Source organism: Medicago truncatula, chromosome 3, assembly GCF_003473485.1.
Source record: "Medicago truncatula cultivar Jemalong A17 chromosome 3, MtrunA17r5.0-ANR, whole genome shotgun sequence".
NCBI classification, from domain to species: domain Eukaryota; kingdom Viridiplantae; phylum Streptophyta; class Magnoliopsida; order Fabales; family Fabaceae; genus Medicago; species Medicago truncatula.
Genome location: NC_053044.1, coordinates 51,645,739 through 51,661,239, shown reverse-complemented (window position 1 = coordinate 51,661,239; position 15,501 = coordinate 51,645,739). Strand labels below are relative to the sequence as shown.

The window sequence follows — 15,501 nt, the reverse complement described above, 5'->3', positions numbered from 1 at the left end:
TATCACTGTCATGTATGGTGTGGAAAACAATCGGTGCATTGAAACCAATTCAATATTTGAACGAAACATTCTAAAGAAGCCTACACCAATTTATGAAGAAAAAAAAAACTGTTTGAAAGTCGTTGATAGCAAATTAGTGGATTTATGATTTCGATTATTCATAATGAAATTTTTGATGAAACCAATTTCTTATACATAATGATTTGTAGCAGTGATAAAATAGTGGAACGGTTCTAATTCTTTTAGATTGAAGGCACGCATGTTTGTATCAAATTCAATCTCTCCATGTTATTTGCCGTCGGAATCAGGAAGAAGATGTGAAAAGAACATACCATAAGGATTATTAAAAATCAATTATAGCCATTAATTATTATTAAGATGAAAGGTTTAGATTTGGAATAAGTCTTTAGACTTATTCTTGGAGTCAATATATCCCTCCCCTTATACGTATAAAGTTAATTGAAAAAAGAAGAGAACAGAAATAAAGGTTTTTTGATGGGCTAATTGAGTATTGTCTAAATTAAATCTGCAGTTTCGTTTGATTTTGATTGATTAATTTTTTTTTTATATATAAAAGGTCAGTCAATCAAAATCTTCACTTAAATCTATGTGATATAGGTCTCCAAGATTTTCAATTTGATAAAAAGATCCTCCCATGAATTCCAAATTTTGAGAGATTGAGAAACCTTAACTTGGTAAGTGAGTCTATGTGTTCAGAAATGTAGATACAAACTAATTATATCTCATGATCAAATACTCCAAAATTGGCAAGGCTTGAATTCTACATGATTACACCTGGCATTCTAGCAAGTCTTGTCCACAAAGATCAATTCTCTCTACATGACATGTTTTCTTGTTGCTCTCATATGCAAGAATCTTTGTCTTTACCACTCCATTTATACAACATGTCAAAGTATCAACAATGCATGAACGCAGGATTGCTGGATGCTCCATTCACACACAAACACACAACACAATAGTTGATGCTGGCATGCACAAACGTATTGACGCATGCGCCTAGGTGCAGTGGCGGTTTCACCACCCGGGCACGTGCTCGGGCTCCGGCCCAAATTTTTTATGTAAATTCCTCTGAATTCTTATATAAACCCCTATAAATTTGACAATTTTTTTAGATTTTTTGATTATTTACTTGCAATTTCTTATGTAAACACTTATAAATGTGTTGCAAATTTCTTTTGCTCAGGCTTAAGAAAACACACATTCTAACACAAAATATTTATTTGCAGTTGATTTTTTTTTTTTGCAGTTTCTGAAGTCTACACACAAAGTTTCCCCTGAGTATATTATTTTTGTTTGAAATATGTATTCTCTCTTGCCCAAAAGACACTCCTCTCTCACAAAATATACATGATTGCACCTAACTGCAAGGAACTCAAGTGCAGTAAATCCAAATCCAAAGTTTCCCATTCAATTATATTTTTTTTAGATAAAAAATACAAAGTAGTAGTTGAAAAATTGATGATGTCAACGTATCCTGTGCGAAATCAAGGATTTCTAGAGAAGTAAAAGTATTTTTAAGGGAAGAGAAGTGGAAAAATTAGAATGAGACTGAAATATAGATACATTACCACATTATCCATAAGACCAAATTAAACTAACTTAAAATCTCTTTTTTCTTGAGTAAAAAGAAGTTTTTTTTTTTTTTTTTTTTTATAAAGCAAAATTATGAACTTGCATCAAAGTGTCAATAGACATCCAATTAGGTTGGCATCAGCATATTCAAAAATTTATTAATAAAACCCAAGGCAAAAGAAATAAAAGACAAGGAAAAAAAAGAGCTATGGAATTGGGCAAATCGAGGTGATCCCTAGAAAATATGTCTCCTCATCCGTCGAATCCTATCCAAATCTAAATATCGTCAATCGAAAATGCAACACCCTTAATACTCCAAAAGAGAAACTTCATGAGTAATGTTTGATATGTTCACCCTTGTATCAGATATTATATTTGATGTTTTCAATATTGAGAACAAACGACGAGGAGAGCCAAAATTTTGAAATTATCATGTCAAGGCAAGATTTTTTAAAGAAGCGAGTGTAGAACGCCACTATAAATTATTATGTGTGGGAATAAAATTAGAGTCATCAAATTTTAAAGTTAAAGTTTCTTTCAAAAAAAAGTTTTAAAGTTAAAGTTTCTTTCAAAAAAAAGTTTTAAAGTTTAAAATATCAGAATATTCACAACATGGAAAGAGATTTCTCCTAAACATACGTTCTTTTAAGATCAAAATACTGAAACTCTGAAATTTCGAAGTTGAAATGTGTCTAGATTCATATATCATAAATGTGTTAGTTTCCTATGTTGAAAAACAAAATATTTCCAATCAGACTATCAATTTTTTTACTTAGAACTAAATAGTCTAGTTCTAAAAGATTTTCAATTTGACACTGAAGCCTGGAATCAAATCAGAATTTGATAGATTAAGATATCCTAACTTGTTAAGTGAGCCTGTTTGTTTAGAGATTTATCTACCAAAAATAATAATTCTACCTCATTGCTTCTAGTTAGGTAGAGACAACCAACGTCACCCCAGAAACTCCGGAAATTTCCTCTTATATCCTTTCTATTAGCCCTTTTGTGCAGTCTTTATCTGCCACTTAATACTTTCATTCTCATGTTTTAATTAATTGTATAATGTGTTGGAAATAAAGTAAAAGTATAGGGTAACTAACTAATGTGGGGAGTTAACTTAATATTATTTACAAGATTTGAGGTTTTTTCATAATATTTTTTGCAAAAATAAGTGTCATCAATTATATAATTTAGCTTCAATTTGGCACTTATTATGGAGTAGTGTTATTTGAACAACTCTTTTAGTACAACTTTTGTGACAACCTTGTTATTTTTTCTTCTCATTGATCAATAACAATGTAGAGAGAAAAAGGAAGAGAGAGAATAAAAAGATAATGTGAGTATGAGAGAGAAAATTGTACAAAAATTATACAAAAATGATTGTACAAATATCATTTCTCCTTATTATGTGACAAAAGTGCGTTAGAGCATTTCTAATGACAAGTTTATAAGGAACTTGAATTTGCTTCCATAACTAATATTAAGTGGCTCCTATAATTAATTACACATCACACTTATGCAACTCGGGCATATTTTACTCTAATGATAAAAAAAAAATTAAGCAATTTTTATGAAACACACAATTTTAATGATTTTTTTTTGTTTGCATCTAACTTTATGAAACTCGCTTTTAATGATTTTTCTTATGTGTCTTTATAATATGGTAGCTTATCAACCTACTTCAATCATCTCTTAGCTACCCATACTACCACATCATGGTTCCTCCAATGAGGAGAAAGAAAAAAAAGGTTTAATCTTTTTATGAAACTTGCTTAAACACCACCATTATAGATGTTGTTGGAGAGACTTAATGACACTGCTCAAGAAATAATGAATTGGTTAAATAAAAAATAAGTAATGGAAAAAATTTCAAATTCAAATAACAACTCATCTAAGAACTCATACGAAAAAAATAAAATGAGTGAAAAATAAAACGAGTATGACACGGTGCTCATAGCAATAGACCGTGACACCCAAGAGTGCTTAGATGAGATGGAACGAGTCTCTTCTAGCTTAACCAAGGTCTTGGGTTCGAATCCAGCCTTGGGCATGCAGCAACGTTAAAACCCTTAGGGAGAGCTTGTCGTCCATTTGGGTTCCACAATGCTCAAGGGATTAGTTTCCGCAGTTGCGCGCGGAGGATACCCGATTTACACCCAAAAAAAATAGCAATAGACCGTGACATTATTGCAAACCAAGTGACTATGGAGTATGGACTCAAATATTTAATGAGTTTCATCAAAAGACGAGTTGTTTAGGATAACTCGGTTTTGATTTATTGATAGAATAATTATTGATGAGACTATACTTATCTCACAATCAAACTTCAGATTACAAGAGCTCATTTCTCACGAATCTAAGGGTTAACACCAGTGATGTTTCCATATGTTGAAGTTGAGAAAAATTACTATAGTTTTCAGCCCTTTGGGTAAAAAAAATTTGTTCCATCTCGAATTAGTGGTGTTAAGGCGCCAACAAAGTTGAAATGTCGGAATCTAAGGACGACCTTGCACAATATTGGTCTTCTAAGTCAAGTCACGTGTATTCTTTATATTTTTGAATGAGAATTTTCAAAAATGTTTAGAACATTATATGAAGTCCTCCAAAACAATTTAATTAATCGCTTGTTAACAAAAATTTAAACTTTTGCAAGAGTGTATTCTATTATGTATGAAGAAAAAAAAAACAGTTAAAAAATTTGAAAGATACATGTGTGTTGACTTAAAAACGTACTTCAAAAGTGTGTTTACGAAATTTGAAAATTTTATAGAGATATTTAACCCTAAAATTTAGAACATGTGTAAAAGCTTAACCATATATGTCATGGGTTCGGATTATCTTTAAAAATGTAACAATGTTAAATATCTTAAGAGATATAGTTAGCCTATCCAAATGTAGGTAATTAATGAAACAATTTATATGGAGGTTATCGTCATTACCTCTACAAATTTTTACAGCAGTATTTTTAGCTTTTCAAAGGGTAAATGTATATATGTTGACCTCTTTTTACCAAAATTAGGAATACATGTTTTTATCCCATCCTTCAACACCTAAATTCAAGCAAACATTTTCGGATTCCTTCCTCCAAACCAAAGAAAGCAAAAGCTTGCTATTTCTTCTCCCACTTCTAATTTTTCCCTCAGGACTTTGCAGGCAGAGGAAACCCTCTCAGTCTTCACTCTTCGTTCAAATTCCAGAATCCTCAAAACAAAAAAATATTCACAAATTATAGGAACAAAATCGCACAATAATACACATTACACACATATTTGAATGTTTGTTTGTCATGGGAAGGAGAGTACCTCTTGGTAACATCTCATTAATACACCCATTTCTTCATTTCTCATTGTTTGCAGCAAGTTTTGCTGCAACCATTGCCATAATCACAACTATATGTAGTTTTCGATTCCGAAGAAAATCGGAACCAGACCCACCAAAAGCTGAACCATTAGAAACAACAAACGATTTGAATAAATCTAGCCCACCATCAACCAATGTAGATACTAAGGAATCTGTATCATCAAAACATGAACATGAACATGAAAATTCTCCTCCTATTGAAAAACCAGAAACAGAGAACAATGAGTTTATGATAAAGGAGTTACCTCTTCCACCTGCAATGTTGCATCCTAAGGAATCATTTTCTTCAAATAATATGAAAAGGGTAACTTCTGAACGAAGGACTTCTTTTAGTTTAAGCATTAAAATGCCAACTTTGCCAAGGAATTTGTCAATTGCGAAAAATTGGGATCATCTAAAGGAGGAGAAATTTAAACCATTGGTGAAAACAGAAGAATCTGTTTGGATGAAAACAATTATATTAGGTGATAAATGTGTTCCTGATGAAGAAGATGACCCTGTCATTTTTGAAGGGAAGGGGAAGAAAATATCAGCTTATCATCCTAAAACCATTAGCTCAATGTCAATGTCGATTTCTAGACAGAATTCTTTTCATGATTCTGATGCATTGTGTGCATCACAATCCCATACACAAGAAGACAAAATCAATAACATTTAACATTTTCTTTTCTTTTCTTTTTCTTGTGTTTGTTAGTTAGTGCATATGAAGCACGGATACAAACATGGATTTGAACATAATGCGGACATTGACACGCCGACATCCATAATAGTTTGAGAAAATCACATAATTTAATGTAATTATATGTGTCTGTGTCAAACACCAACACATGTTCGACATTGAGATCCACCTAATCTGAAGAGTGTGCTTGATTATTTTGTCACCATGAACAGATAGTAGGTCACAATTTTTCTGCATGTTGGACAAAATAAGAAAGTAGATTTGGTAGTATTTTATGGTGCATGCAGAGAATTTAATTCTCTGCCTTGGTAGTGAAATAATTGTTGATTTATTCTCTGCTGTTTAAGGAATGCATTAACGCGTAGCGTTAATTAAGGAAGTGAAAGCAAAATTTGTATGATTGTATCTACTATCTTGTAACATGAAAAGGTAGCAAAGCCAGAATACACGCCGCTTGAAACGTGTAGAAATAAAGTGTACATGATCATAGATTTCAAAGGGCCATTTATTTTGGTAGTGACATTTCATATTTGTTTTCTAGAGAACTATTTAAGGAATCTAATCTAATAGTAGTACGTAATTACAAGAATCACAATAATGGAGATGAAAAACATCAGTAGAGTTTAGAGTTTGTTTGAAGAAGGTAAAGAAAATTAAGAAAAATTAGCGATTTTTCATTCATTTGAAAAAAGTAATACAAAAAAATTATCCTTTTTTTTTAATAAAAATAATTTATTCTTAAATTTTGTTAGACAATTTTTATAAGGTTTCCTAGAAAACATTTTGTTGGACAATTTTTATAAGGTTTAAAAGTTTCATGATTGCTAAAAAAAATAAAAAATTCATGATAAAAGTATAAATAAATTTATAATATTCGACGCAAAGTGATAAAAAAAATATATGAACTTTATAAGATTTAATTTAAACCACTGGGTTGAATACAACAAAATATGCTAGAGTCCTACATAAATCAATGTTTGAATCTCGAATAGAGTTATTCATATTTAGTGATCAATAATAATATCAAATAGAATTATCTCTACTAAATAGAACATATGGAAATAAAAATAATTGGGTGAAATTTGAAATTTCAAAAAATTCAGGAAATAATTTTAAAATATAAAAAATTAGAAACAAGTATGTATATTTTTTTAGAAAAGGAACCGATATGAAAATTTACAGAGACCAATGTCGTAGATTTTAAAAAATTTATAGAGACCAGTTTACAATTTTTTTAAAATATATACGATAGAAATAAATTTGTAAAATTTGAATTAAAAAGTGACTAAAGTGTAAATTTTATAAACAAAGAGAAGTCAATTTGCATAATTTTAAACAATTATATGGATCAATTTAAAATCCAGATTACTCTGATGAATTTCAAATTCTTGATTTTTCGATGGTCTTAAAAACTGCTTAAATTTATTGGTTAAATCACAGATCCTGGTCTGCTATTTGAAAGAGATCTAAATCTTTCACCACTTAAATTAATAATCTATTATTGGTGTTGTGGTATCATAATTCATAAGGAAAAAGATAGGTAGACATCCTTTTTCATACACTTTTTATGTACACCCCCATGTATTATGGGTATTTGAGTAATTTTACATCATATCATCATCCTTTTTCATCTCTTCTTTCAATATTTTTGCCACGTGTCACAAATATATGTGGATGTAAAAAGGTGTATGCCACCTAAGATGATTCATGAATAAGAGTTCAATTCATAATTAATAACAAACAACACATTTTTTTTAAGTGAGATGTCTAAGATTTGATCCATGTATTCTTTAAGTTCACGGGAACATAATTCAAAGAGTTGTTCAAAACCAAAATGATGTCCAAGTAATTTTAATCTTTATTTCATATAATTGTTTCTTTAGAGACCAATCCAAACTGCAAGACAAAACATTGTACTTTTAAATAAATATAGCTAAATTACACTAGAAATCTTTTAACTTATTTAATTGTAAAGAATTGATCATTTAATTTTTTTTCGTACCGCTTAAGTCTTTTAAATTAATTGATTGTAATAAGTTAGTTTTTTAAATTCTTTCTGTACCAATTATGCCCTTTTTAAGTTATTTAAATGTAATGATTCCGGGGGATTTCAAATCTTAAAAATATAAGTCATCTGAATCTTAAAAATTTCGATTAAATAACTACGAAAATACTTAAAGGATTAGTTTGTTACAATTAGATAATTTAAATGATGTAAGTGACTTAAATGATATAAGTAGTACGAAGAAACTTAAAGAGAGCATGTTGTTATAACTTAAAATGTAATTTAGTCAACAATGGTCCAAATATTTTTTTTTAACAAAAGAAAAACGATATTCATTCATTTAAATTGAGAGTACAGAAGATACAATAACATGTTCAACATCGCTAAAAACGTAAAGGGTGAATTTGCGAACAAACTCACAACGCCTGCCTAAATTAATAGCATATAAAGGCAAAATGCCTACAGATAATATGATAAATTCTAAGTCACCGAAATGCACATGCTTCTGGATTTGCAACGTCGACGTCCAAATCATTGATTAAATTTATAATTGATTGAAGTTGATCTTTCAATAGGAACCAAACGAACACCACAACAAGATACGAAATCAAACGTCACAAGACGAACAACACAACGCCACACTCAGACGACGAAATCACAAAATAAAAATTTGATACGCGTGAAAATCATTTATTTAAATCAAAAGAAATAAGAAAAAGATGTTGATGAATGATTTTAGATAAAAAAAAATTGACATAAAACAATCCATCCGCGATGAAAGAAGAAATAGGAAGAAAAGAAGTTTGAATTTCTCTCGCTGAAGGAAGAACTAGGGCAGGCTCAAATCTCAATGGTCCAAATATTATTTAAAAATTGAAAAATACAAAAAAAAAAAAAGTCTCCGAGTCAATGGTATGTGTGTTCAATTCACATGATTTCAACAATAAAGCCATAATTTTCCAGTTGAATGAACGTGGACAAATGAGAAAACATGTGATGTGAGGTATGAGCCGAAAGCGAAGAAACAGGCCCATCGTTAACTCCCACGTCAGAAAGATACGCCATAATTGCCAACAAACCCAAATACTACTACTACAAAACGTAACGCATCTAGTCAAATCTCAAATCAAAATCAAAATCATAATAACAAACTAAACCTAAAACCAAAGTTAGGAGAACGGGTTCTCTTCTTTCTCCCCCAACCCGTTCTCCTCCCTTAAACGCCACCGTTTTGAAATCGGTGATTTTGTGTTGTTGATGAATCTAATTTTCTCTTATTCGAATTGGCTTGTAAACATAGCTAATTCTTCGGATACGCCGTTCTCTTTCTCTAGAAGTAGATGGGATAACGAGTTTTCTGAGCTTCAAAGTGGATAGATTGGTTTAAATCAAAATATAAAATAAATAAATAATCATAATGGATTCTTCTCAAGATTCTAGGTTGGCTGGTTTGGTGAAAAATGCTTCTATTAAGAGAGATGAATCTAGTTTCGATCGTGTTCCTGTTTATGTTAAGGAGTTAATTGCTGGTGGATTTGCTGGTGCCCTTGCTAAGACTTCTGTTGCACCTCTCGAACGGGTTAAGATACTGTGGCAGGTATATGTTTATGTTTATGTTTATGTTTATGTTTGTTTTTTATCTGATTGTTTCGATGATCTCCAGTGGAATTGATTTCGTCTTCAAAATTGTTCACCTATCATCAAACATACATTCGACTCACATTTACTTTGAATCAATTTCGTTACCGCAAAACCAATCACGCTCATTAACGAAACACTGCAAAATTATTTAAAAAGATCTTCATCCTGTATATATTCATTGGACTTGTGCTAGAAAATGGATTGATGGATTTCAATTTTCGTAAATGGAATTTCTCAGGAAAAGGAGTTAGGATTTAGGCTTGTATGAATAGCGAGAGAATGAGAGGATGTATGTTACCATGCTATGGTTCTATCAGTTTCTGCTCCTTGATTTGTACGGCTTTTGCTCGATTTTTTTTTTTTTTTTTTTTTTTTTGAAGTTCTTGATTTTGCAATCCTTGTAAATTTCCACTCTTTGAGTGAACTTTCAAAGCTTATTGCCTCCTTTCCGGTTTGAAACTTCCGGCAGAGACTTTTTCAAAACAAAAAAAAAAATATAACTGATAACTCTGGCTTTTAATGTTTATTTCTCTATTGTTTGATGTTACATAATACATAATCAATGGCGGTGTTTCTTTCCTTGTTCCTTAGTTACTCCAACCATTGTAGTCAAGTATGACTATAGCTTAGTAGAATTTTGAACTAATCGCTATTGTTCTGTGATATGTTATTTAGTACAAAGTGCTGTTAAGTAGTGGCTACAGCAGTGCTATGGCACTGTAGTGCAGCAGAAGTCGAAAAAAAATCATGATTTTAATGCGATCGACAATAGTGGCTCCAAGACTATTTTTTAAATGGGTGTATGTTCCTCTTTACGGCCTTCAATAGTGAGATAACTCAGAGAAGATTTGATTGCTATTGCTATTGTTGATGAATGTTCCTCTTTAACCTTCATTTTATTCTTGTTTTTTATTTTATAATTTTACAGACAAGGACGGGAGGATTCCATACTCTTGGTGTGTGCCAATCTGTGAATAAGTTGCTAAAGCATGAAGGTTTTCTAGGATTATATAAGTAAGACTCAAGTTATATCATATGATTTTTCTTTTTGCTTTACAATTCATGTGTGCGTGTTAACCTATGCTTATGTGGTGGTTGCAGAGGAAATGGAGCTAGTGTTATCCGGATTGTTCCATACGCAGCCTTGCATTTTATGACATATGAGCGGTACAAAAGTTGGATCCTGAACAATTATCCCATGTTAGGAACGGGTCCCTCTATCGATCTTTTAGCTGGCTCGGCAGCAGGGGGAACTTCAGTTTTATGTACATACCCCTTAGATCTTGCCCGTACCAAACTTGCTTATCAGGTAAAGATTTCCTTTAACCATATTTCAATCCTAAAAACCTGCAATAGTAATGAAAACCTTTTGTTTCTGATTTTCATTTAAACTTTTGGAACTCTTACCAAATTGCGATTCTAGCACTATTAGTTGTGTGTAAGAAATTGGTCATTTTCCATTTTATGAACGTATGAGGTGAACCTGTATAATGTTCAATTATATACATATATACTTTGGTGGTGAGGGGGCGGGATACTTTCTGAGGGAAGAATTACATGCAATTTTGAATCAGATTATAATTCATGTTTTTGTTTACAATTTTATAGGTGGTGGACACCAAAGGATGTATCAAAGATGGTATTAAAGCAGTTCATTCTCAACCTGTAGGTCCTGTACATAATGGCATTAAAGGTGTACTTAAAAGTGCCTATAAAGAAGCTGGGGTTCGTGGACTTTATAGAGGTGTAGGTATGTATGTCCCAGAATCTACCAATACAACCTTTATTTTTGGCAATCATAATTGGTTTTTGTTGGAATTCTAGTTTGCGGAACATGTCTTTCCATATAGCTCCTGTCTTGAAGTTGTAGGTTACTAAATAAAAGGAAGAGAGAAAATAATAAGAACCTGGAATATTATTTATATTGACTCGATAGTAGGTTGATACAAAAGACTAAACCCTAATCCCTGTTTATAAGGATACATAGGTTCAACCCTAAATGAATTCCTAGGAAATAACTTAAGATACTCGAATATAATTTCAAAGATATTATGAGATATTTTGTTATATCCTAACTAAAGCATGCCTTAGCTATCATTTCTTGCATTTTACTATAGTATCCAATGTTTTGAATACATTCATTGTAAAGTGTAAACCTCACCTTTCACTTTCATCAGGTCCAACCCTTACTGGAATTCTTCCATATGCTGGTTTAAAGTTCTATACGTATGAGAAGTTGAAAATGCATGTTCCTGAAGAACATCAGAAGTCCATTCTGATGCGCCTTTCTTGTGGAGCTCTTGCTGGATTGTTTGGGCAGACTTTAACATACCCTTTGGATGTTGTTAAGAGACAAATGCAGGTTGGGAGCCTGCAAAATGGAGCTAATGGAGATGCCGCATACAAAAATACATTTGATGGGCTTAGGAAGATTGTTCGAAATCAAGGGTGGAGGCAGTTGTTTGCAGGCGTAAGCATTAACTACATAAGGGTAATGCTCACCTTATCATATAATCTTATACTATTGTTAGCATTGTTTATTACTTTTCATGTTTCAAGTTTGAGTTTAAAGGAGATACACTGGAAGTGTAAGCCAGCTTTATACATGTGTCCAATAAGAATCTATCATTCTGACATGTCTGTCCAATCTTGTAATGAAATCTTAAACTAATGTTATGATGTGGCACAATATAAGATTCTCATTGGATGTTAGTGTAAAACTGATTTACTTGGACAATGTATGCTCCCTAATCTCTTCAAGTTTTGGTATTTGTTTAAACTTTTGATAAGCAAATCAAATGTCGCCTAAAGTACACTTTCTAGGTTCTGTGGAAAAAATGTCAGTGTCATTTGTCTTGTTCACTAAATTTGGGATACTATCAATCATCAAATTTCTATATAACACACTGCTCTGTTGTTTGGGAGTGCAAAGTAGTTTATCAATCATATAATTGATTTTCATAAGATGGCTTGAATAAATTGGATTGGAATTGGATGTCATTGTATTACAGAACAGTGGTAGATAGATAGGAGTGAACATTTCATAAATATGGCAAGTTAACTGGTACCAAATAGTAGATGTTATATGCAGAGATTCAAGAAAGCTTGGTCCTTTAAACCATATGACTAATGAGCCAAGGAATTGAAATTAATGGTTTGAGTGAATAGTGACAGTTTCTTTGTCAAACTTCGGAAACTGGATAAATGATGCATTGGTTATAGAAGCATTTAAATTTTGAAAAGCATGTCCATGTTATATATCATTTGGACCCGTTTACTTTGTAAAATTATTTTCTCTTTTCATTTTAGAAAATTTGAGTTCATTTTAACTTGCCAGTAAGAAGATGAGAAACTCTCGAAGTGAACGACTGTCTTCCTTTTGTTTTGTCTGGTTCCTGAAATTTTCTATTGTAAATTTGAAAGTTAGAAGATTCCTAATCATTTCCTTGGAGGCAACTATGTATTAGTTTGGCTCTGAAGTGGTGGTTCCATTCTTAACATTCCTTGCTCTGTTTCCAGATTGTTCCATCAGCTGCAATTAGTTTCACCACATATGACATGATGAAGGCTTGGCTTGGTGTACCACCTCAACAAAGGTCTAAATCAGTTTCTTCAGGATAATTTTTGGTGCTCACTTGTGATGGCAAGAATTTACCGTGACTGACTTCATTTTTACAGGGATGTCTCTTACTGAGAATCCCTGCTTACGACTTATACAAAATATTGATCAGAGGAACCCTTGTGAATAATTAATCAATACACAAGTTTGATTGTGAAGTGTGATATCATTTGGAGAGTTGCTTCACATCACTACTTCATTATTTCTTAATCCTTAGGCATGTAATTCGTAGATTTGTCAGAAATTGTGGATGCAATGCAATACTTATTTCACTAGGATTAATATGTCAGGTTTGCTAAGTTTATATTTTTGCATTCTAGTTAGTTGCACAGGAGTTTCATGAGGTAAGAAATAGATGACTGTAAGTTTATATTATTTGGTAAATGCAAGGGATTTGTTATTGTTTATGATCATGCTGATGCATGGTATTTGCTTGTTTGGAAATACAGTTATCTACTGCAACCGCACCCTCTGTCATTTTTGGGTAAATATAAGTTTACGTGGTGATTCTTAACAAAACCAAACACATGCATATTCATACTGCATTCAGAATTTAGTCGCTGCACATTGTGTTAGAGCATGTTTGTTCTGTATTATGATTCTGTTTTGTATCACTGCCCGTCTAAAACACCGGCTTTAAATCATGTTTAATAACATAATACCAAAGTTTTGACTTGACCAATAATACTTGAATTTTGCACGCCTTAGCAAGAAGAGTCAAAGAAAACCATAAACTTTTTATAATAAATTTACAATTTAAGGTCCTTAACTAGTGATCCGGAGGCACTAGTTAACATTTTCCATAGTTGTTTAATCAATGTCCTTGAACGCCCATTAACATTCTCCTTATTTAATTACTTTATGGTTGACAAAGTGCAAGCCTCCAAGAAAAGATAGCTAACAAACTGCTGAGCTGGTGTATCGGATGCTATAAACAATTGAAAACATAAAATGTAGTACTGTTATCTCCTTGCACGTTGTGTCATTGACTAACTGTCTATTTTTTTCATCTTTCTTTTTCCTCTCACTCTTTTGTTTGTTTGTTTGTTTGCTGTTTTAATATGGCCAGTTATTGTCAGTTTCCTTGATACTTCACCTTCTCAATTCCAAATTTTCAATATCAGTTTCATGCAGCCAATCAAACACGCGCTGAAGTAAAATAAAAATAAAATGCTTGCTAGCAATGTCATTGGATTCCTAAGAACATGCACAGCCTAGCAGTTGCCGACATGAATGCTTCGCTATTCTCGAAATCACAGGTAGATACAAATAAATAACTACAGGCTGCGCTCACTTCATTTTTATTTTTTTGGTGAATTGGCTGGCCACTTCATTTTGAATTGAATCCAAAAGTATACCATAAAAAGTAGGAGCCAAAATGTACATTTTTCAGATTTTTGTCACTATTTTTGCTTTATTTGTTGAAGTTGTCGCTGCTCCGTGCAGTATCCACGAGAATGCTCCTCGAACCAAATAAGAAAGACAAAACAGACAAATCAATGCCTCTAACTACTACAGTGTGGTGTCGAAAACTAAAGAATGAAGGACAATTTACTCTCATTTATTTCTCATAGGTTCCTGTCCTGCTTTGTTTGGTTACCAGAATAAAGAAAATGATAAGTATAATAAGAATTTAACAAAAATACATTAAAATGAAACATTGTTACCACGACAAGAGTTATTGGCCCCCACATGAAGGTCCAAAGCTTTGTCACGATCCAACCATGTGAAGATTAAAGAAAGGTCGTCCAAACAGTACTCGCATCTTGACTGAAATGAATGTTGTGGAAAAAGCACCGAGAGAATGTGGACTGTGCTCCAAGACCAGTCATATTCGTAGGAATTGTCCAACTATTAATCATCACTAGTTAATTTCCTTCGTAATGCATTTTATTTCGAATTATCTTAATATAATAATAATTATTATCATTTCGCTCGTCTATAGAAGTAGAATATGATAGAAATCAATGAAGTATTGTTTCTGATAGGGGAAATGTGTATTTAAAATAGTAGATAAAACCCAAAAAGTGTAAAAAAAAAACAAAAAAGGGCAAAAAAAAATTAATGGCATACTTGCCATTTGAAAAATATAACACAAAAAAAAAGCTAAAAAATGGCTTGCTCGCCATTTCAAAAGAAGAGCTTGAAAAAAAACTTCAAAAAAATATATTGCTCGCCATTTGAGTTAAAGAACAGACGGAATGTGCAGTAAAAAACCTGCAAGCGTGTAGAGGGTGTTGAAAAAATGCCATGTTCGCCAACCTAATTGAACAACAGGGACATTTTTATCAATAATTTTGAACTAGTGGCAGACATTAATTTTTTTTTGGTGATAGGGGCAGGAAAAAAAAATCACAACATTTGTTAGCATTACCTTTTGTGAAACTTGTGTATTCAACTATTTAAAGACAAATGTTAATTTGTACCTTCAAGGACACATGTTAAGAAACTTATTATAGAAATATACTTATTAAAAATCGCGCATTCAACTTCTTAAAAGTTGACATATTATGTTTTCAATTGCAAAATTGCTTTTTTAGATTGCTTAACAAGTTAGCACGACCCATATTTAAAAGTGTAGAAAATGTTATTTTTAATGTAACA

At 32.0% G+C, this 15,501-nt stretch overlaps 1 protein-coding gene across 1 annotated transcript; it reads left to right on the top strand.

Moving 5' to 3' along the window:
• The first annotated feature begins 8,604 nt into the window (after positions 1-8,604).
• Positions 8,605-13,341, top strand: LOC11434730 (mitochondrial carrier protein CoAc1). Its single transcript, XM_003603118.4, has 6 exons — positions 8,605-9,234; positions 10,207-10,292; positions 10,380-10,587; positions 10,887-11,028; positions 11,456-11,769; positions 12,798-13,341. The coding sequence occupies exons 1-6, from the start codon at positions 9,055-9,057 to the stop codon at positions 12,897-12,899; spliced, it is 1,032 nt and encodes a 343-aa protein (XP_003603166.1). The 5' UTR covers positions 8,605-9,054; the 3' UTR covers positions 12,900-13,341.
• Positions 13,342-15,501: the final 2,160 nt, after the last annotated feature.

Bases quoted from the DNA above. Each gene is read 5' to 3' on its own strand.
- LOC11434730 (XM_003603118.4), top strand. From the start codon at position 9,055: ATGGATTCTTCTCAAGATTCTAGGTTGGCTGGTTTGGTGAAAAATGCT. The intron at 10,293-10,379 runs GTAAGACTCAAG...TGGTGGTTGCAG, and splicing joins GGTTTTCTAGGATTATATAA to AGGAAATGGAGCTAGTGTTA. The intron at 10,588-10,886 runs GTAAAGATTTCC...ACAATTTTATAG, and splicing joins GTACCAAACTTGCTTATCAG to GTGGTGGACACCAAAGGATG.